This window comes from Tachyglossus aculeatus, unplaced genomic scaffold (genome assembly GCF_015852505.1).
Source record: "Tachyglossus aculeatus isolate mTacAcu1 unplaced genomic scaffold, mTacAcu1.pri scaffold_96_arrow_ctg1, whole genome shotgun sequence".
Lineage (NCBI taxonomy): Eukaryota > Metazoa > Chordata > Mammalia > Monotremata > Tachyglossidae > Tachyglossus > Tachyglossus aculeatus.
In genome coordinates this window covers 337767-361550 of record NW_024045099.1, presented here as the reverse complement: position 1 = coordinate 361550, position 23784 = coordinate 337767, and the positions used below count along the sequence as shown (strand labels likewise).

At 42.8% G+C, this 23784-nt stretch overlaps 1 protein-coding gene across 1 annotated transcript; it reads left to right on the top strand.

Moving 5' to 3' along the window:
* Positions 1-18510, top strand: LOC119924322. The gene is given in 12 exon segments (XM_038743209.1): positions 1-124; positions 3091-3348; positions 3351-3473; positions 3476-3683; positions 5699-5820; positions 8643-8712; positions 10688-10747; positions 12248-12331; positions 13687-13782; positions 13784-14564; positions 14968-14973; positions 18412-18510. Coding segments are annotated over 12 exon segments (2031 nt in total).
* Positions 18511-23784: the final 5274 nt, after the last annotated feature.

Genomic DNA, 23784 nt, shown 5'->3' with positions numbered 1-23784 from the left:
ATGGAGAAACCCAATCTGGGTCCTGGATTTGACCTCTATTGGTTCCTGATAGACTACAGCAGATATAGAGCCTTGAAGAGAACGGGTGGCTCTGGGACTCAGAGAATACTGGTTGTCCAGCACCGTGAATACTCTGGGCCCACTCTCTAGTCTATTCATCTTCAGCCAAAATTCAGGTGCTACTGTGTCTTACTTTGGTTCGAGAGGATGATAAGCCAAAGCTCGGTTGTACCATCTTCCAAAGGTAGAAAACCCCAATTTCATTGTCTTAAGTTCCATCCACATTTGCATAATCACCTCCATTTTTCCCATCTAGTGAAATACATCCATGAGTAGTTAGCACTGTTGAGAAGTAGCATGGCATAGTGATAGAGTAAGGGCCTGGGAATCAGAAGGTCATGGGTTCTAATCCCCACTTTGCCACTTGTCTTCTGTGTGATCTTGGGCAAGTCACTTCACTTCTCTCTGCCTCAGTTACCTCATCTGTAAAATGGGGATTGAGACTGTGAGCCCCTAGTGAAGTCCAACACAATATGTGGTAGAGGTAGCATGCCCTAGTAGAAAGGGCATGAGCCTGGACGTCAGGGGTCATGGGTTCTAATCCCAGCTCCACCTTATGCCTGCTGTGTGACCTTGGACAAGTCACTTCACTTCTCTGTGCCTCAGTTACCACAACTGGAAAATGGGGATAAAGACCATGAGCCCCATGAGGGACAGAGGCTTGTCCCATCTGATTACCTTGTGTCTATCCCAGCGCTTAGAACAGTGTTTGGCACATAGTAAATTCTTAACAAAGACCACAGTTATTATTATTATTATTATCATGCATGTGTAGAGGAGTAAATGAATTCCGTACAGAAAATCAATCAATCAATCAATGGTATTTATTGAACACTTACAATGTGCAGAGCACTGTACTAAGCACTTGGGTGCTTCTACCACAAATCCGGTTGGACCCAGTCTCTGTCTTAATTCTCGATCCCCATTTTACAGATGAGGTAACTGAGGGACAGAGAAGTGAAGTAACTTGCCCAAGGTCACACAGCAGACAATACAACACAATTAGCCAGAATGTTCCCTGACCATAAGAGCTTACAGTTTAGAAAAGGGTTTGATTTATAGTTGCCAAGTGTCCTGCTTCACATTCCATGTTCATTGGTGAATGGACCCCACAGAATAATTGTAATCTGGTTAGAAGTGGGATCAGAAGCTTGAGTCTAATCAATGTCAATGCCTAGAAAAAAAGAACTGTAACCTTGAAAGGGTAATGTGCAGCCCTCTGGTGCTAGCTTACTGCAAGTAAGGGAGTATGGGGCAGGAATCTGACAATTATTTTTTGCCAGGGACATTACATCTCAAAGATGCTTCCAGAAGAGTAGCATTTTAATTGCTTCTAACATTCTAGAGGAAAAAATAGATATAAATCACCCGACTTCCTGGCACTGGGGTGTTAATAATACCACTATACTGTCAGAGGTAGGTAATTCACTATATTTGCTGCTTAAATCTCCTTTTTTCTACTAAGTCCATATATTGCTTCTTTCTAAATTGTTAATGTTGAGATTACTAAAGCTTGGTTGTGAGGTTTTCTTTGTTATCATCATCCTTTAGTTGTTGGGCCTTTTATCACCAGGAAGAGAGAGGCTGGAATAGAGCTTTCCACTGTGAGGTAAACCCTAGCAACTCTAGAACAAGTCTGCTATTTCCAGTCAAACAGATGTACAAATGTACAAGGGATGTTGCTATTAAATCTAGGTTGCTGAATCATTAGGCAACTGGAAACATGATGACAGAAGAGAAATTCAGTTTTTAATCTCATTACCTCCATTTGTAGAGGCCCTGAAACAGTCCTTTGGAGGACTTTATGAATTATCTGGGCGGGTTTAAGTCTATCCATTTGATGAGGAAGGTTTAGCAACTGGTCCATCTGGAAACAGCTCAACATGTTTAGAGGACCTCTTTAAGTCACAGTCAGTACTGTGATTCAGAGTATCTTGTATGGCCATTTTGGTGTATTTGGTTTGAAAATAAGTACACCTAAGGTACTTCAATCCCATTCAGGGTCAAACCTTGAGAATTTCCAGTACTCTACCAGTCTCAGCTATGGGAGGGAGAGTCAAGCAGGGGCCTACTCATTCCATTCCTAGGTTGGGCAGTGGCTAGTGAGTGGAAGGCAATCTGCTACAAGTCAAAACTCACCCACGGTGGGCAGCAGTGGCATGGGAGAGATTCAAGGGCAGAGACTAGAGTTTACTGCACGGAAGGCAGCAATGCTAAGCCACTTCTGTATTTTTACCAAGAAAACTCTATTGATCCACTACCAGAACAATTGTAGATGGAGATTGTGTGTTGTGGGAGAGACATGTCTGTGATGTCACTACGGGTTGCAAACAACTAGACAGCATAAGACAAGGTATTTCTGTATGTTTTCATCCTGAAAATTAGTTAAATTAGTTATGTTCATTGGCTTTAGAAAGATATGCAAAATAAATCAGCTCCAGCTGTACCTTGGATAAATAGGTAGAACTATCTAGTCAGCTTTTTCTAAATAATTTGATCCATTCTGATTATCTTAACAGAGGAAAGAATTATTTAATAATTAATAATCAAACCCATTGATTAATATGTAAGGGAGGAAGTCTGCATACCTAAATGGGTTGAGTTCAAATTATCTCTAAATTCTGGGTTTCTAAGATGGCATTTGACCCTTGTGATCTTATGGGCAACAAATGAAATCCCTATGATGCTCATTTATCTTCCAAGCTGCATCTAAATGTTATTTAATAAATAAGGATTTGAGCCAGTTGTCAAGTTTTATCTTGAATTCTATTAAGTTTTGAGAATGGGCTTTCAAATCATGGCTTCAGAATAATATGAGGAAATATAATTTTCTTATTGAATCACTGTACAAGTAAAAGGATGAAAATTAGTATGAGTTGATGTGAATATTCATGCCTGCATGTGTGTACTAGAGAGAGATAGACCATACCACACATGCGTTTTAGCAGTCAAGAGGAAGAACGCAATTTAAACCTGAGCAAAACTCCTTCTCGTCTTCTGTTGTAATCTCTCTCTATCTGAGCAATGCAGATGATAAGGAAATATTTCCTAAAAATTATACTACTGGATTGGAATTTGTTTTCCTGGGACTGGCATCACAGCCTGAGCTGCAGGTAATCCTCTTCGTGTTCTTCCTGGTGATCTACCTTGTCACTCTGGTGAGGAACCTGGGGCTGATCCTTCTAATCAAGGCTGACTCCCTACTACACACTCCCATGTACTTTTTCCTCAGCCACTTCTTCGTGGATCTGTGCTATTCTACCAATTTCTCTCAGATACTAGTGAATTTCAATCAGAGAAGAAGACAATTTCTTCTGCTGGATGCTTTATGCAATACCTTTTGTTCACTGGCCTTGTGATTACCGAATTTTATATCTTTGCTACAATGGCTATTGATTGTTTTGTGGCTGTTACCTTCTACAGTACGAAAGCAAGATGTCCAAGAATGCCTGCCTTTGCCTGGTTGCTGTTCCCTACACCTTTGGCCTCCTGAATGGCCTTTCCCAGACAGTACTGACATTCCACATATCCTTCTGTAGCTCCAAGACCGCCAATCATTTCTACTGTGCTGATCCACCCCATATCATGCTGTCCTGCTCTGCTACCTATATCAAAGAAATGATGCTAGCTTCACTCTAACTAGCTCCATCCTAATAATTCTCATATCATACATTTTTATTCTTGCTGCCATTTTGCGGATCTGTTCTGCTGAAGAAAAGGCACTGAGCCTTCTCCACCTGTGGCTTCCACATGATAGCGGTCATCGTATTTTATGGGACCTTTTCCAGCATGTATCTGAGGTGGCCTTCGAAGCAGACTCTAGAGGAGTCAAAAATCACTGCTGTCTTTTATTCCTTTGTGAGTCCCATGTTGAACCCCTTGATCTACAGTCTGAGGAACAAGGATGTGATTGATGCCCTGAAGAAAGTAATCAGGGGAAAACTGCTTAATCAGATGGCAGGCTCCATGTCCACCATTTTCTAATAACCCAGGAATGCAAGAGCAAAAAAATTAAACTTGTTTACCCTTTCCAGCCTGGCCTTTCTCTTGTCTCATTTTCTCTTATAAATAACAGGGAATGGCCCTTTCTTGACACCTCAGTGTCCCTCTTCTAATGCTGTGTTCCTGGAGATAGGGGAAAGGAAATGATGTTATCCATAGATCATAAATAATCTTACCCATAGACCAAATCAAATTTTTCAGCCTGTTTTGAATGCCATTCTAATTCATATGAATCATAGGATTGAGCTAGGTGCATTTTCACTATTCCAGGCTAGCAAAGGTTCTCTAACAGTCCAATAAGCTTCCCAGGCAAGCCCTAACTTCAGTAGACATCTTTTAAAAGGGACCAGAGACATTACCTGCTGCAGTGCAGATGCACTTTATATAATTGTTGAAGGAAAATGGGCCAAGCAAGGGATCCCTGTCACGAGCGTGACCCAAAACACTTCTTTAGACCATCCTTTGGTAACATAGCATGGCCCCCTTAATCCACTTCTTGAGACTAACTCATTTTACAAACACGATCCCCAGCCTTATGCTTATCACATCCTCCCAAGGTGGAGGGATCCCCATCTTAGCGATTAGAGAGGAAAGGGAAACTGGAGAATATAGTAAAATTCACTGTCATCCCAAATTGCCAAAATGGAGCAAATTATTTGGTTAGTAATAAAGTCGGACATATCCAGAAGAAGCTAAATGTCACAGTCATATTAGGAACAGTGCCTGTCCCACATGGGGATCACAGTTTAAGTAGGAGGGAGAGCAGCTATTTCATCCTCATTTTGCAGATAATGAAACTGAGGCACAGAGAATTTAAGTAACTTGCCCAAGTTCACACGGCAGGCAAATGGAAAGAGCCAGGATTACAATTTAGGTCAGCTGGCTCCCAGGCCCATTCTCTTTCCAGGAAATATTAGTGACCAGATATTTCTGGAACACCCCCACGAACCAAGAAACTGTACTGGTTGCTTGAGAAAGGTGACTGGGTTGTCAGAGGGCCAAGATTGCATGGCTACATAGGGTTGGCTTCCTGGAAGTGGTGATAGAAAGAGAGTCAATCAGTCAGTCAGTTGTATTAATTGAGCACTTACCTTATGCAGAGCATTGTACTAAGCACTTGGGAGAGTACAATACAACAATATAAGAGACACATTCCCTGCCAACAGTGAGCTCACAGTATAGAAGGGAGCTTACAGAAGGAGTTGGGGAATGGAGAGAGGAAAAAAAGGGGAGAGATTCCGGTGGAAGGGCAAAAGAAAGAGGAAAGAAAAGAGGGAGGGTGAGACTCTGCTGTTCAACTACCATTACTGCCCTCTGCTGCCCTCTGCTGTGGGCCATCATCTGCCTGCCCTGGCCACCACAGCCAAAGCCGCTACCTTACGACAACCAAATATCCAAGGCTTCTTCATCTGGCTAGACATATTTCCGTCAAGAATGATACAGACCACAATAATAGATGGGTATTCATTCTATGGGAAGGTTGCCATAGGCTCTTTCTTTTGAAGTGATCGGTTTTTATTGATTTATGTCAGGGTCTTCAATAAGCAAATTGTACTTAGACCTTCTGGCGGTAATCCATTGAGCTTCACTATCATTCCCATCTGCTACATGCTCATTTTTTTTTTGCCATCCTTAGTATCCATTCTGCTGAGGAGCAACAAGAAGCCTTCTCTACCTGTGGCTTCCATATGACCCTGGGTTATCAAGTTTCCTGGAATCCTTTTCTGAATCTCTCTTTGAGCTGCTCAACCTTTTTGGGTCTGATATGGCAGAGATTGTGGATCCCACTTTGGCTTTTTCAGTCTTATACACACTCATAGGTGAACACCATCTATAGTGTCTTCAAATACAATTTAGAGATCTTCTTCATGTACAAAGGACAATTATATAGAGTTGGAGTAAAAGTCTGACTAAGGGAAACATTTTTGCAGTTTTCTTTGACTTTCTGTGTCTCAAATATGATTAACTGATTGATCATCTTTAATATCTCAGCATGGAAGGCATCATGGACTCAACGAAAGAGCAGGGGCCTTAGACTTCTCTGAGACCTTGAGCTAGTCACAACCGCTCCGGATCTCAGTTCCAGCATATATAAAATGGGGAAAAATGCTTGGTTTCCCAACCTTTTAGACTGTGAGCCTTCCATAGGAAAGGGACTGTGTTCGTTCTGGTGATCTTCTACATACCCCAGCACTAAACTTGAGGCTTTAACACATACTAAGTGCTTGAAAAAACATATTATGTCTCTTTCTTTCTGTTTCTCTTTCCCATTCATACACACACAAACATACAAACTCACATTAACATATGCTGCAAGTTTTAACAAGTGTTTATTCTTCCATGAAAGCAGTAACAAGGCTTGACACGAGTCAAACGTAATGGAATTCTGCAATTAGTTGCAGGAGCTTTGTTGTTTAAATAAACCATAGGAGACTTAATTTATCATGGGAAACTAGGAAATGAAGAGAAAGCATGGAGCTTATGTGAACTCCTTTCTTTGAAAAATAAATTATGAATCATATCATTAATATTGTATCTCCAGCGCTGAATCAAACAGCATTACTGTAATTGCTTCCTCTGGGTGAAGTCTAGAAAGGCCTTAAGGATTTGAGTCCCCAAAGCACAGATGCAACTATAAACTGTTTCTACCAACCCCTCTCCTTGGGACCGCTCTGAGATACTTTTCTTCTTTCACAGGTAGGTCCAGCAATCCTATTTGTACATCTAGATACATTTTTCCATTTTCTTTTTTGGTGCTGATCTCGAATAAGGCAGAAATGGTAGAATTGGTTACCTGATAAAACTGTCAGTTGGGTGTGGATGGAAACCTATTTTCATCTACTTAACCAGCTTCCCAAAGAAGTGACTGAAGTTAGCTTAAAGCAGATCTATTTGTTTTAGCAATTTGTTATGCTCATTACAAGGAAACACGGATTGCATTCAGAGGAATTGTCTACTCATAGCAATCCCAAAGAAATTCTGGTAAATGAAATGCTTTCAGGTGGGGAAAAAAACTAAGTATCGCTATTAATAAGTATTTCTACATAATCCTGTATCTCCGTTTGGCAATAAATGGTCAACAATTTCCAAAACATGAGTATGCTTCAGAATGTGACTACCAATTCCATTACACTGTATTCTCCCACGTGCTTAGAACAGTGCTCTGTGCACAATGGTCATACTCTACCATTGAGTTTCTGCAGGATCTGAAGTGAGTCACTTCATTTCAGCTACTTGTCCCAATTATTCCACTATCATATGCCTCCAACCATACCCACAACACCTTCAAAATTGAGCTGACAACAAAATGATCAACTTAACTGAGATGCCTGTCCAGGCTGCGTCTCTGACTCTGCAGTAAGAGAGCAGTGAGGGTGAGGAGAAAGGCAACTTCAATTATCAGAAACACTTACAGGGAACCAAGATTACCTATAAGCACGAGGTGTACAGTGCTATGTACACAGTAAGTCCTCTATAAATGCCATTGATTGATTGAGGATGCTTGGAGTTTGTTTTGGACATTTCCCAGAAGCACTTGCAGTGGGAAGAAATCCAGACCACCAACTAGAATTTTAGATGTACCATAGGGAGAGCATGGATTTTTTTATATTTTCCCTGGTAATTCTCGCTAGATATTCCACACATCATAATTTGTAAACCAGCGTCCTTCTACTCCACAGATTGGGGAATGTATTCTGTCTTTTCATATTTTGATCTGTGGACTTAATTCTCAATGGAATTAGGGCATTCTTTCTCCTCCTTAACAGGGATGAGAATAGGGCTCACTACGCCTATTTAAAATCAATTCGTCTGTATGTGACATTGCTGTAAACCTTATGGACCTGTTTCAAAAATGCATATTGTACAGTGATGAAGGGCAAAACTGCTATTGCATATATTTAATCCTTTGTGATTCCATTGTCTCTTAGATTTCCCAATTCACTGGCAAATACAATCCACCACAGCTTTTGAGATAATAATCATCTTGCTATTCTGTCAGGTTTTATTTTATTTCAGTTGATTCAGATTCCTAGAAATACCAGAATTTGCTCTTCTGAGTCACCTTCGAATTGGGTCGTGCCACGTTACCACCAAGAGGCCTTCCCCAACTAACCCAATTAATCAATCAGTCAGTTGTATTTATTGAGCACTTCCCCTAATAGTCTGTCACCGGGCTCCAATTATATAAAAGCCCTGTCACATTTTAAATAATAATAATAATAATAATGTTGGTATTTGTTAAGCACATACTACATGCCAAGCACTGTTCTAAGCACTGGGGTAGATCCAAGGAAAGCAGGTTGTCCCACGTGGGGCTCACAGTCTTCATGCCCATTTTACAGATGAGGTAACTGAGGCACAGAGAGGTTAAGTGACTTGCCCAAGGTCACACAGCTAACAAGTGGCAAAGCTGGGATTAGAACACATGACCTCTGATTCCCAAGCCCGAGATCTTTCCACTAAGCCACACTGCTTCTCTTAAACCCATACCACCCACCCCCGAGCACTCAAACTCTGAGCACTCAAATGCTCCTTAAATTTCTAAAATGAAAATGAAGGAATTTCTCCTGACTCTTCAGAATTTCGGAAGATCCTTGTTCCTGTGAACCTGTCTCTCTATGACAGCCTGGCTTTCAATTCCATGGGCTGGTAATCTGGTTCATTCTGGATTCTCCCCCCTTCAGCCCATCCTAGGCTCACGGAGCTCTCCCCATCCCTTCCCAGAGATCTTAGTACAATTCCAGTCTCCTCAAACCCTTTCGGTTCCCTTTATTCATCCCGTCCTCAGCCCCATAGCACTTATGGATATGTCCCTACTTTATATTAATGCCTGTCTCCCCCTCTAAGCTGTAAACTCATTGTGGGCAGGGAATATGTCTGTTATATTGTTAAATTGTACTCTCCCAAGTGCTTAGTACAGTGCTCTGCATACAGTAAACGCTCAATAAATATAAATGATTCCCCCTCTTATTTGTTGCTTGTTTTTTCTGATATCAGTGGAGATGTAATGCAGCCTAGTGAATACATCACGGGCCTGGGAGACAGAGGACCTGGGTTTTAATCCGGGTACAGCTGCTTCTCTGCTGTTTGACCTTGGTCAAGTCCCTTCACTTCTCTTTGCCTCCATTACTTTAACTGTAAAATGGGAATTAAGACTTAGCCCCACGTGGGACATGGACTGTGACCAACCTGATCAACTTGTTTATACCCCAGCGCTTTGGACAGTGCTTGGCACATAATAAGTGTGTAACAAATATCATTTAAAATGTATCAAAGTGTACACTAGGCTTTCCCTTTTTGGGATGGGAATTGTACTGTTGCCGAATTGTACTTGTCAAGCGCTTAGTACAGTGCTCTGCACACAGTAAGCACTACATAAATACGATTGAATGAAATAGCAGTTAGCACCTCTTTTCCTTCGTGAGTCATGATTTTGCCCATTCAGATTTCACCAAAGGGACTTTTCACAATGAGCATTGTTAATTTCTGTTCTTTCTTAAGGGAAAACTTCAGGGATCAGTTCAGAAACAGATATAAATGCTTCTGTATTGTTCTAACTAGGAAGCCATTGTGACATTGCCTTCTTTTACAAGGATGTTCCCGAAATTCTGAGGAGTTGGCAGTAAGTCCTTTCTTTTCAGATTACCTAATTTGGAAATTTAAGTAGCATCTGAGTGCATGGAGTTTGAAGAAAGGGTGGGTGATATAGGGCTAAAATGTGTCAGTGCTCTTATATAATTGGAATCTGGAATAAAAAGAAAAGATTGCCTGGCTATAGTTAACATTATTTTTCATTTTTCCATGTTTATCAGTTATTTATCAGCCTGAAATGTGAATAAAGATTTAGAATATCAACAATTCCAGAATAACACCTAAAATCTCCTATTAACATTTCAATTCACAAAGGATGCACCCTACCTATTATATTAGACTAAGTATTCAGTTTAGAGACAAGAAGTATATATGTATTCTGCAAAAGCACATGACGATTCCATATCAAATTATCTTTAAACATTAGTGAAGACATTTCTTATGACATTTGATGATAATTGTCAAGGATAGATATAACATATAGTTACAAGAAGGAAATCTTAGCTATACTACAGCCTAGTTGCATCCTCTGAAAAATTCAAAGGATTCTTGAGTGTTCCCCCTTCCCTGTCTTTTTCTGTCTCTGATTTTTTATGATATTTGTTAAGCACTTACTATGCACCAGGCACTCTACTAAGCACTGGAGTAGATACAAGATAATTAGGCTGGATACAGTCCCTGTCTCACATGGGACTCAAAGTCTAACTCCCCATTTTACAAATGAGGTAACTGAGGCACAGAAAAGTTAAGTGACCTGCCCATGGTCATACAGCAGACAAGTGGCTGAGTCAGGATTAGAACCCAGTTCCTTCTGAATCCCAGACCTATGCTCAATCCACTACGCAATACTCCTTCTCCTGATTGTTCCTTTTCTTTCCCCAATCATTTTATGTTATTTCTTCAATGTCTCTTTTGTTTCACCCTTTTTAAATTCTCATATCTTGTTTACTTTCCCGTCCTATTTCTTTCTTCATCTTCCATTTTCTTCCATATCTTTCCTCCATTTTTCTTGTTAACCCTCACATCCCCTCAGGCATTCAGAATACAGCAACATCTGCTCCTCATATTCCCACGCCTGGCTCCACGCATGCACGTGCGCGCACACACACACACACACACACACACACATCATTCGCATACTCACAATCCATCCAACTTCCCCTGTGATGGGTCTTTTGAAGGCAGAGGCGAAATGGAGACTGGACATTCTTGCATTTTGGTTTGAGCATCTGAAGCAAAATTAGCAACATGGGGCATGGCTAACATACTATAAGCAGGCTTACGGGATTCTTCAAAACATCCCACTTCCCCATCCTCCCTTGGCCTGGCCTGCTGGAGGAACAAGCCTGGCCAGTTGCACTGCTATCCTTCTCATCCCTCCTAACTTGGAATTTCCATGGCTCCCTTCTGCCTCCTTCATCTCCTTCTCTCTCTCCAGAAGCCCCAGAGTCTAATCCTGACCTCCTCCTTACCTGTTGTTTCAGACTTTAAAAATCACACCCATCCCCTGCACACTTAGTTGCTGTGGGTCAGAACTTAGATTTGTAGTAAATATAGAAAACTTGGAAATAGAAGGTGGGTTTCCTAAGTCATGGCATGGTCCATAAAGTAGAAACAGTGGGTTAGGCAATTGATAGATTGCAGACTCATTTAGAAAATGATCATCCAATTGCTTGCTCACATGCTCCTACAGGAGCTCCTAAAATGCTTTGTTACTTTTTTAACAAGGTTGGGATTTCACTAGGTACTTTTGTAATTAGTATTGTAATTAGTTGAGTTCCTCAAAGTGTTTAGGAGTTATCAAGAACATATTCAGTCAGTCAGTCAGTCAATCGTGTTTATTGAACAATTATTGTGTGTACTAGTCGCTTGAGAGAGTATAATACAACAATAAACATATACATTCCCTCCCCATAGTGAGCTTACAGCAACTCCCTACAACAGTTTACAATTAAGGTGCACAAGAATATGAGAACTGTCACACTGTGTCAGATCAATGATTGGTCGATCCTGATATTATGTCTCCAAAAGTGGCAGCGAAGCTCATTTGGAGGAATTTTAATACGACTGCCCTTGCTCAGTGTTAGAGTTATATCTTCTAGAGTTATATCGAGAAGTAGCATGGCCTAGTTGGTACAGCATGGGCCTGGGAGTCAGAAGGGCATGGGTTCTAATCTTTACTCTGCATCTTGTCTGCTGTGTGACCATGGGCAAGTCACTTCACTTCTCTGAGCCTCAGTTACCTCATCTGTAAAATGGGGATTGAGACTGTAAGCCCCACGTGGGACAGGGACTGCGTCCAACCCGATTTGCTTATATCTATCCCAGCGCTTAGTAAAGTTCCTGGCAGATAGTTAAGTGCTTAACAAATACCATCATTAATTATTATTATTATTATTATAGTATAGCTCTAAGAACCCAGGCCCTTCCATCTATATATGGATTTAACCTTTCTTGAGTCTTTAATCATGCTTATCTTTCTCCCTAATAATCAATAATGAACCTACCATTTGTGACAGTATCCAATGGACAACATCATGTTATGATGCTTTTCTTTTCCTGTTCTTTTCCTTTCTTTGCTTGTGCTTGGTAGAATGGGATTAAAGTCCGACGCTGCTATCACTACAGAGAATCACGATATAATTTTTTCAAGGAGAGGAGCTGTGGGGGATGAGCTGTAAGACCTTTAGATCCAGAGAAGTGAGAAGCAAGATGATTTAGTGGATGGCTTGGGAGTTTGAAGGACCTAGGTTGTAATCCCAGTTCGGGCACTTGTCTGCTGTGTGACCTTGGGCAAGTCATTTAAGTTTTCTGCATCTCAGTTACCTCATCTGTAAAATGGGGATTCAGACTATGAGCCCCATGTGGGACTTCAACTGTGTCCAACCTGATTAGCTTGTATCTACTCCAGCACTTAGTACAATGCCTAGCACAAAGTAAGGATTTGATAAATGCATTACAAACAAAACAGAACAAAAAAATTGTTCTTTCTTTCAAGAGAATACAAAGCTTCAGGTTGGTAATTTCTTGAGGGAGAGAATGTTAGCCCTCTACCCCGGTCCTGAATTTTCTCCCCTCAACCCAATTATCCAGTCAGAGAGCCTTAGGGTCTGTCTGGCTTATCCTCATCTTGTATTCAGGCACACTATCTCTAATGAGAAATAGGAGCCCCATTAAAGCACACCAAGGTATTTCAAGGAATTGGTAGGGGGATCATGAAAGGAATTCAAAACCTTTTTTATCTTCATTTTTTATTTATTTCTATTTACTTCAGTCAACGTCAAACCAAGCACTTATATCCTGCCTTAACTACTGCATGAACCTCCTGGCTGACCTCCCTGCTCCTGACTCATCTCCAGTCCATACTTAACTCTGCTGCCTGGATCATTTTTCTGAAAATAATGTTTAGTGCACATCTCCCCTGTACTCTAAAATCTCCAACGGTTGGCCATCTACCTCCGCATCAAACAGAAACCGCTTACCATCAGTTTTAGCACACTCCACCAGCTCTCTCCCTCCTACCTTATCTCGGTGATCTCCTATTACAACCCAATCTGCACACTTTTTTCCTCCAATGCCAACCACTCTGTGTACCTCAATCCTGTCTATCTCATCACCAATTCCTTACCCACATCCTTCTGGTGGCCTAGATCTTCCACTCACTTTCATATCTGACACCCACCTGTCTCTTCACCTTCAAAGCACTACGAAAATCAAATCTCCTCTTAATGTCCTTCCCTGACTAAGCCCGCCCTTCCCTTTCTAAGACTTCCCTTCTGCATGGTCTCTGCTCCTTAAGCCCTACGATATTCACTTCTCCCCCAGCCCCCCAGCATTTATGGACTTTATGCCCCTGTAATTTATTTTAATATCTGTCTTCCCTTCCGGTCTGTACACTTCTTTTGGGCAGGGCGGTCGACCTACTCTGTTTTGTTGTACTCTCCCAAGTACTTAGTACAGTGCTCTGCACACAATAAGTGCTCAATAAATACCACTGATTGTTTAAACCCAGTCCACAAGAAAAATGTCCAGTGACAATTACACTTCTGTGACAGACTTTATTCTCTTGGGTGTCACAAATCGTCCAGAGCTTCAAGGCTTCCTCTTTGTGTTATTTTTAATCATCTACTTTTGTACTAATTCTACCAAATTCTAGCCTTCACACACCCATGTGTTTCTTCCTCACTAACTTAGCATTTGTAGACCTGTGCTATTCTACAATCACAACCCCCAAGATGCTGGCTAACTTCTTATCAGAGAAGACAATCTCCTTTGCCGGTCGTTTCATTCAATTCTATATTTTCATTGCTCTGCCCCTTACAGCGTTTTCTATGTTGGCAGTAATGGTGTATGACCGCTATATGGCTATTTGCCACCCTCTACATTACAGCATCAAAATGTCCAGGAGGGTTGGCACCTGCCTCATCGCTTTCCCCTATGTTTATGGCTTCTCCGATGGCCTGTTCCAAACAATCACGACATTCATATTGTCCTTTTGTGGATGCAGCGTCATCGACCACTTTCACTGTGCCGACCCACCTCTCGTAAAGCTGTCTTGCTCTGATACCCACTTCAAAGAATATGCCACGCGCCTCTCTGCTGGATTTAACCTCTCCACCTCCCTCAAGATCACCATCTTGTCTTATATCTTCATTCTCATGGCAATCCTCAAGACCCAGTCTTCTGAGGAAAGGAGTAAAGAGTTTTCCATCTGCGGATCCCACATGAAGGGTGTCACTTTATTTTATGGGTCACTCTTCTGCATGCATGTGAGACCTCTGAAGGATCAGTCCATAGAGCAGTCCAAGATAATATCTGTTTTCCATACAGATACGTTGAATCCTCTGATCCAGATTTGTCCTCAGATTTGTCTGAGGAACAAAGATGTAAAAGGGGCTTGGAGGAAATTGGTAAATGAAAGGACAATACTTCCATTTTACAGTAAATTGTAACCTTTAAAGCCTGGTTCCTCTCTGGTCCTCTTTGGTCCCCAGGAGTACATACATTTATTTTGTTGGTATGTTTGGTTCTGTTCTCTGTCTCCCCCTTTTAGACTGTGAGCCCACTGTTGGGTAGGGACTGTCTCTATGTGATGCCAATTTGTACTTCCCAAGCGCTTAGTACAGTGCTCTGCACATAGTAAGCGCTCAATAAATACGATTGATTGATTGATTGATTACAGCATCTCGCAAAGGAATTTCACACAAAGAAAAGGAATTGAGTTTCCTGGATGATCTCCCTATAGGACATTAAGAGAGGTGTATCTTCATCACACTCGGGAGCCACTAAACAATTCCCTCACTTTTCCCCCAGAAATCGGTAAGGGAGACAATTTTCCCAGAGCTTATGCTCCACATAGTCCTTCGTTTGAACTTTAAATGCAGGTAAGACTTGAAATGCAAGTCTCCCAGAGAAATCTGGGAAGCAGCATGGCCTAGTGTAAAGACCACAGGCCTGGGAGGCAGAGGATCTGGGTTCTAATACCGACTCTGCCACTTTGCTGTGCGACCTTAGGCTAGTCATTTAATTTCTCTATATCTCAATTGCCTTATCTGTAACATGGGGATTAAGACCGTTAGCCCCATGTGGGACATGGACTGTGTTCAACCTGATAAGCTTATATCTACCCCAGCACTTAGTTCAGTGCCTGCCACATAGAAAGTGGGTAACAAATGCCATCAAAAAAAATTAAAGGACTGGTTTGTTCAAGCATCGTGAATATGTAGCTTTCAATAATAATAATGATAACAATCATGGCATTTTTAAAGCGCCTATTATGTTCCACACTCTGTACTGAGCACGGGGATAAATGCATCAGCACTGTCAGACTAGCCACAAGTTTGGCTGAAAGCAAGTGACTTTATCTCCAAAGGAAGGGCAAGGTGGAAGTCGACCCATTATATCTTGAATTTGGGTCCTAAGAAATGGCATACTGGACCACACCAGTTGTCCCTCAGCCTTCCATTCTGCCTCTGTCCACGACCCACCACCCAACAGAGTTTGGTAATAATAATAATAATGATGGCATTTATTAAGCGCTTACTATGTGCAAAGCACTGTTCTAAGCGCTAGGCGGGGTGGATGCCCTTCTTTTTTATTTTAGATGTCTGCCCACCACCTAAAACTCACCATGTCCAAGACTGAACTCCTTGTCTTCCCTCCCAAACCCTGCCCTCTCCCTGACTTTGCCATCACTGTTGACGGCACTACCATCCTTCCCGTCTCACAAGCCTGCAACCTTGGTGTCATCGTCGACTCCACTCTCTCGTTCACCCCTCACATCCAAGCCATCACCAAAACCTGCCGGTCTCAGCTCCGCAACATTGCCAAGATCCGCCCTTTCCTCACCATCCAAGCCGCTACCCTCCTCGTTCAAGCTCTCATCCCAACCCGTCTGGACTACTTTATCAGCCTCCTCTCCCATCTCCCATCCTCTTGTCTCTCCCCACTTCAATCCATACTTCATGCCACTGCCAGGATTGTCTTTGTCCAGAAACGCTCTGGGCATGTTACTCCCCTCCTCAAAAATCTGCAGTGGCTACCAATCAACCTACGCATCAGGCAGAAACTCCTCACCCCGGGCTTCAAGGCTCTCCATCACCTCGCCCCCTCCTACCTCACCTCCCTTCTCTCCTTCTCCAGCCCAGCCCGCACCCTCCGCTCCTCTGCCGCTAATCTCCTCACCGTGCCTCGTTCTCGCCCGTCCTGCCATCGACCCCCAGCCCACATCATCCCCCTGGCCTGGAGTGCCCTCCCTCCCCACATTCGCCAAGCTAGCTCTCTTCCTCCCTTCAAGGCCCTACTGAAAGCTCACCTCCTCCAGGAGGCCTTCCCAGACTGAGCCCCCTCCTTCCTCTCACCCTTCTTCCTCTCACCCTTCTTCCCCTCTTCATCCCCCCGCCTCACCTCCTTCCCTTCCCCACAGCACTTGTATATATGTATATATGTTTGTACGTATTTATTACTCTATTAATTTATTTATTTTACTTATACATATCTATTCTATTTATTTTATTTTGTTAATGTGTTTTGTTTTGTTCTCTGTCTCCCCCTTCTAGACTGTGAGCCCACTGTTGGGTAGGGACCGTCTCTTTATGTTGCCAACTTGTACTTCCCAAGCGCTTAGTACAGTGCTCTGCACACAGTAAGCACTCAATAAATACGATTGATTGATTGATTGATTACTTTGTGCCAGACACTGTTCTCAGCGCGGGGGTGGACAGATACAAGGTAATCAGGTCAGACACAGTCCATGTCCCCCATTGAGCTGACAATCTTAAACCAAATTTTACAGATGAGGCAACTGAAGCACAGAGAAGTTAAGTGACTTGCCTAAAGTCACACAGCAGTCAAGTGCTGGAGCTGAGATTAGAACCCAGGTCCTTCTTACTCCCAGGCCCACGTTCTATCCACTAGGACATCACACCGCGCGGCCTTGCTGCTGCTGGAAGAATCCTTTCCTCAGGGAGCGCCGCCACAGACGCCCGGGACTCCGTTCCCGAGAGGCCCGCCCGCCCGCCATCACACCGCGTGGCCCCCGCTGCTCCCAGAAGGCTCCTCTCCTCCGAGCACCGCCATAGACGCCCCCTGCTTCCACCCCCGCCCCCCCCCCCCCCACTTAAGCGACCTTCCTTATAGTGCCCCCCAACTCCCCCTTCCCGGTCCGGTCCTGACTGACTCCCCCCCGCCCCGGGGAAAAGGCCCTTGTTATCACCAAGTTACATTAACGACAACCTCATTCGCACCTACTCAGCCTTCCTGTCCCGCCATCGACCCGCGGCTCACGTCCTCCCCCGGGCCTGGAATGGCCTCCCTCTGCCCATGCACCAAGCTAGCTCTCTTCCTCCCTTCAAGCCCCTACTGAGCGCTCTCCTCCTCCAGGAGGCCTTCCCAGACTGAGCCCCTTCCATCCTCTCCCCCTCATCCCCCTCTCCATCCCCCGCATCTTACCTCCTTCCCTTCCCCACAGCACCTGTATATATGTATATATGTTTGTACATATTTATTACTCTATTTATTTATTTTACTTGTACCTATCTATTCTATTTATTTTATTTTGTTAGTATGTTTGGTTTCGTTCTCTGTCTCCCCCTTCTAGATTGTGAGGCCACTGTTGGGTAGGGACTGTCTCTATATGTTGCCAGCTTGTACTTCCCAAGCACTTAGTACAGTGCTCTGCACACAGTAAGTGCTCAATAAATACGAATGATTGATTGATTGATTGATAGGCCATATTGCTTCTTGACATCCATCTTCGTGGTTAGGAATCTTCTTTGAATATCCTTAATTTTCCCTTTAATAATCTATCATGTTTCTCTTCCCTATGAATTTGCTAACAGCAGAAAGACTCCGAATAGCTGAGTGGGTTGACCTAGAAGTTTCAGTATGAACTCTCCCAGGTAATGCATTTAGGAAAACAAATCCAAGCTTTAGAACAAAATCCTTAATAGTGAAGTTTCTAGGGCAACGATTTCAAAACTTATCCTCACTGGTTCTGTTTTCCATTTCTTTAGTCATATTTATTATTTTTCACTGGACTCCTCCAGTTGCTCCGATTTTAAAATGTTAGGGGTCTGATCAAAACCAAATACTGTGGGCAGATTATATCCAAGTTGTGACTGTCAATACACCTACTAATACATCCCTGGAACAGACTGACTTTCCCAGTAATACTGTTGCATTACTGATCTAGAGTCAAATATGGTCATTTATGACCATGAGTATTCTTGTGATTACACATGTAATTCTTGTGCCTAGTCAAGGACATTTTACTTACATGCATTACTTTTACAACTGGAAAGAGGTCATTGGTATACGCTCTGTTTCTATGGGATAGTGCTGAAAGCAGAAGACTAAGAAACACTAGGTGCTGGTTCATAATTATGTGTTTGGATTAAATTAAAGCCAAATAGGGCAAATCTACTGCATATTTCATAAAATAAAAGTCCTATCAATCAATCATCAATCAATAGCATTTATTGAGCACTTACTGTGTGCAGAACAGTGCACGATACGCTTGGAAGAGTGCAATAAAACAGATTTGGTAGACGCTATCCCTGCCACAAGGATGTGATTCAACATGAAAGCACCCAGTTCTATCATGACATTTAAAAAGACGTTTGGGTAAAGTGGGAAGAGCACAGGTTATCACACTAATTGGCACTCCAACCCCTCATTTCAAGATAGTTCGATTCTACAAATTAACATTTCTCAAGAGAGGTGCTTCAAGGAGTAACATTTGAATTGTTATTTTTTTTTCCCCTGGGAAAATTGAAGAAATCCTTCAGGGACTTGGCCAGTGAATTATAAACAAAGTATAAATCCTTCATTATGAAACATAATACAGACCTTCGGTGTCCCTGAGAAAACCTTTTCCTTGCCCACGTAGGTTTGCCAATTGCAAATCCACATTACTGTTTCCATTTCTTTTCTCCAGTGTTGCTTTACGTTGAGTTGCAGTGATCAATAACGAAGGAGTGAGAGGAATGGAAGATGATATGACAAAGGGATGAGTGTGTGAAGTTTTCATCTAGGCATTGTTCCTCCAACCTCTGTTGAAAACATGTGGCTGAAGAATAATTGCGGTGTGGTTGTAATCATGTCGTTTTCACAGAGACCATTATTATGATCATCTTCATGTAATCCTGAATAATTATGAATAATAGTAATAGTAATATCCACTCAACAAATGCCCATCCAAAGAGTTAGAAAGGATGGGCTCAAAAACTTACCCATACGTAGTTCTAAAGCTATAGATTTTTGCAAGACTTGAGAACTCCAACAGGACTTTCATTTTTATTGTCTTGAGATACTTGGAAGCAGTGCATTTCCTGCCAAATGTATTATTTACTGTAGGTGATTAAGAGAGAAAAGATCTGGTTCCTGTTCTTAATAAGTGGTCAGATGTCCTATTTTATAACCAGACAGCCGGGTTTTCAGCTGCTCTGGTATCTGTCTGATGTGGATATGATACATGGGACCTGAGCCCCATATGGGACAAGGACTGTGTCTGACATGATTATCTTGTAGCTACTCCAGTTCCTAGTACAGTACGTGGCCCACATTAAGAACTCCAGGAACCTTAAATGTATGACATGTCCTCAATATGAAAATGTCTTCTCTTCATGTCCATGAATATGTTTGGTCCACAAAAATTGAATCAGAATTGTATACATACTTAACTGATCATGGTATTGCTCTAATCTCATTATCTTAATTTTTTAAAACCTAATTAACCACAAAAAGCAATTCTCCATCTCTAGGAGTTACTGTCTAAAAATAATCCAGACAAGAAGACACAGAATAGAATTTTTTTTTACTCAAGGGAATGATGGAATTAAAATATATACACATTATCACCCAGTCCCTTAAATTGTGAGCCCTGCCGGGGCAGGTCTAACCTGGTAATCTTATGTCTACCTTAGTAAGTGTTTCATAAATTCCATTGTCATCATCATCACCTCCATGGCCTTTAATAGATTTAGTTGTTTCCTTGACATTTTATTAGCAATCTAACAGTCTTGTGAGACAGAGAAGAGAAGCAGTTAAGAGAGAAGTCTCATGAATGTGAGGACAAGAGGAGAAGGGTCTGGGTGGAAGCATTTGTGAGAATGAAGGAAGAAGGAAGCTCGAAAAAGATATGAGGAAGGACAGGAGGCAGAGGGAGAACAGAAATCATAAAATGGAGGCCACAAGCAGAAAAGAAGATAGTAAAGATTAGAAAGAGGGACGAGAATATGGAAACAGATAATGCTCTACTGTGTGTGAGAAAATATAGCACACTCTACAGCTTACAGTCGTGGCCTGTCAGTTCTGGTCCACCAGTCTCCGCTGCTCTTTCCTCAAGAGGTCAGTGGAAGAAAAGTAAATCAAAGGGATTATTGTAGTCTATTGCTAAGTCTAGGTCAATACCTTTGCACAGTAAATTCAATAGTCATCCTATTTCATCTTGCTAGAACTCCTTTCAGCTTCCAGGTGAAGACATCATTAATGGAAAAAGCAAAATCCGTTGTGAAAATTCCACTGCCTCACAGAAACTGGGACTTTCAGACATGGCATGCTTTATCCATTCTTTTTCTCCTCTACCCACTTAGGAAGGAATTTATTTCCCAGAAAATGAGGATGTAGCTAAGAAGGCAACCTTACTGCTCAACACTGAATCTGACAGGTCAGCCTTTGAGAGCTACTTCTCTACTTGAACTCTGGGTTGGTGAGGAAGGAGGGAGGTGAAGAGAAGTCATGCTAAAATTCTGAATGGTGATTATCTTAGATTTACCTATGATCAAGCCTCTTGGGAAAGGGATTCCTCTCATCTGAAATGCTAGTAACTGTTAGGTACGTTTTCTTATACCCCTTAACCTCGAGCCCCATGTGGGCCAGGGACTGGGTTTGACCTGATTAACCTGTATCTACCCCAGTGTTTAAGACAGTGCTTGGTTACATACAGTGGCCTACACACAGAAAGGACTCGCTAAATTTGATTAATGTGGCACATAGTAAGTGTTAAACAAATGCTTCGTGAAAAGAGAGCGTGGGAGTCAGAGGACCCTGGTTCTAATTCTGGCTCTTTCGTTTTCTTGCTGTGTGACCTCGTGCAAGCCACTTAATTTCTCCATGCCTACGTTTCTTCATTTGTAAAATGAAGCTTCAATGTATGTTCTCTTTTCCCCTTAGACTGTAAACTTCATGTGGGACAAGGACTGTATCAAACCTGAGTATTTTGTATTTATCCAGGGGCTTAATATAGTGCTTTGCACATAGTAAGCTCTTAAAAAATATCACTACTATTGTTATTGTTATAAAATAGTCACTGGAACTGGAGAAAGAATGCATCTCTAGTCTGGAAGCTCACTGTGGCCAGATAATTTGTTTACTAACTCTTGCACTGTACTCTCCCGAATGCTTAGTATAGTACTCTTTATGCATTAATTGCTCAATAAATGCTTGTCTTCTCTTATGCCTTCTAGTCATCTCTGACCCATAGCAACACCATGGACATATTTCTCACAGAACACCCCACCTCCATCTGCAATCGTTCTGGTACATTATCCATAGAGTTTTCTTGGTAAAAATATGGAAGTGGTTTACTATTGCTTCCTTCTACGTAGTAAACTTGATTCTCCACCCTTGACTTTCTCCCGTGCTGCTGCTGCCCAGCATAGGTGGCTAGCCACTACCCAAGCTTGAAATGGAATGGATATGCCACTGCTTAACTCTCCCTCCCATAGTTGAGACTGGTACAGAACTGGAAACTCTCCAGGCATGAGCCTGAGAGAGGCAATAAATGCTATTGATTAATTAATTGATCTCCCCCTCCATTCAAGTAAAGCTTCGTTTTACGTTTCTAAATGTATAGATTCTTTTTATGACATTTTAAAAAGTGCTTACTATGTGTCCAGCAGTGTTCTAAGCCCTGGGTTAGATACAGGCTAATCAGGTCAGACACAGTCCCTATGGAAGGAGAACAGATATTAAATCCGCATTTTACAGTTGAGATAACTGAGGCACAGAGAAGTGAGGGGACTTTCCCAAGGTCATGCAGCAGACAAGTGGTGGAGCCAGGATTAGAACCCAAGTAATCTGACTCCCAAGACCATGCTCTTTCAATTAGGTAATGCTACTTCTATTCAACCTTAAATGATAGTTTGAGGGCTTAATCATCACTTTGTCTTGTAACGTATAACAGGTCTATAACAAACGGCTGAAATTGGAATATATTATTGATAAATTAATTGCCTGACCGTCAATATGCAGCCTGTCCCACAGCCCTGGATCACTGCCACTGTCTGCCTCCTTCGCTCTTATGCTCGAGCTGCGGAACGCTGCTGGTGAAAGTCTAAACACCATGCCAACTTCGTTCACTTCAAGTTTATCCTTTCCTGCCTTAACTCAGCCCTCTCTTCTGCCAGACAAAACTATTTCTCCTCCTTTATTGACACCCATGCCCATCACCCCCGCCAGCTCTTCCGTACATTCAACTCCCTCCTCAGGCCCCCGGTTCCTCCCCCTCCTCCTTCTCTCACCCCCAACGATCTGGCCTCCTACTTCATTAACACAATTAAATCCATCAGGTCCGACGTCCCCAAAGTCTCTTCCCCCCCTTCTCCAACCCCCCGGCTCTCAACACTCTCTGCTACTCTCCCATCCTTCCCAGCAGTATCCTTAGAGGAGCTCTCCTCCCTCCTCTCAAGTGCTACTCCGGCCACCTGTGCTTCTGACCCCATTCCCTCTCATCTCATGAAATCTCTTGCTCCATCCCTTCTCCCCTCCTTAACTTCCATCTTCAACAGCTCACTCTCCACTGGTTCCTTCCCCTCTGCCTTCAAACATGCCCATGTCTCTCCCATCCTAAAAAAACCCTCTCTTGACCCCACCTCACCTTCTAGTTATCGCCCCATATCCCTCCTACCATTCCTTTCCAAACTCCTTGAACGAGTTGTCTACACGTGCTGCCTAGAATTCCTCAACACCAACTCTCTTCTCGACCCCCTCCAGTCTGGCTTCCGTCCCCTACATTCCACGGAAACTGCCCTCTCAAAGGTCACCAATGACCTCCTGCTTGCCAAATACAACCGCTCATACTCTGTTCTAATCCTCCTCGACCTCTCAGCTGCCTTTGACACTGTAGACCACCCCCTTCTCCTCAACACGCTATCTGACCTTGGCTTCACAGACTCCATCCTCTCCTGGTTCTCCTCCTATCTCTCCGGTCGTTCTTTCTCAGTCTCTTTTGCAGGCTCCTCCTCCCCCTCCCATCCTCTTACTGTGGGAGTTCCCCAAGGTTCAGTGCATGGTCCCCTTCTATTCTCGATCTACACGCACTCCCTTGGTCGTTGCTCCCCCTGGTTTCGGGGACAACGCTCGGCTTCTTACCCTTTCCGGGTCTTCGGACGTCTCCGGACGCGGCCCGCGCGTTCATACCAGGAAGAGTCAGCCAGAGGTTCAAAGCTTGCCATTTATTTGCTATCAGCGGTTACATGGTTGAAAGAGAGAGAGAGCGAGAGAGAGAGAGAGCGAGAGAGAGAGAGGGAGAGAGCGCGCGCATGCGTGCCCCCCCTTTGTCTTGTTCGTCTCTTATACCCCCCATTGCCCGGGGGCAGGGTTTTCTCGGGGGATGGCGTATCGAGGCGT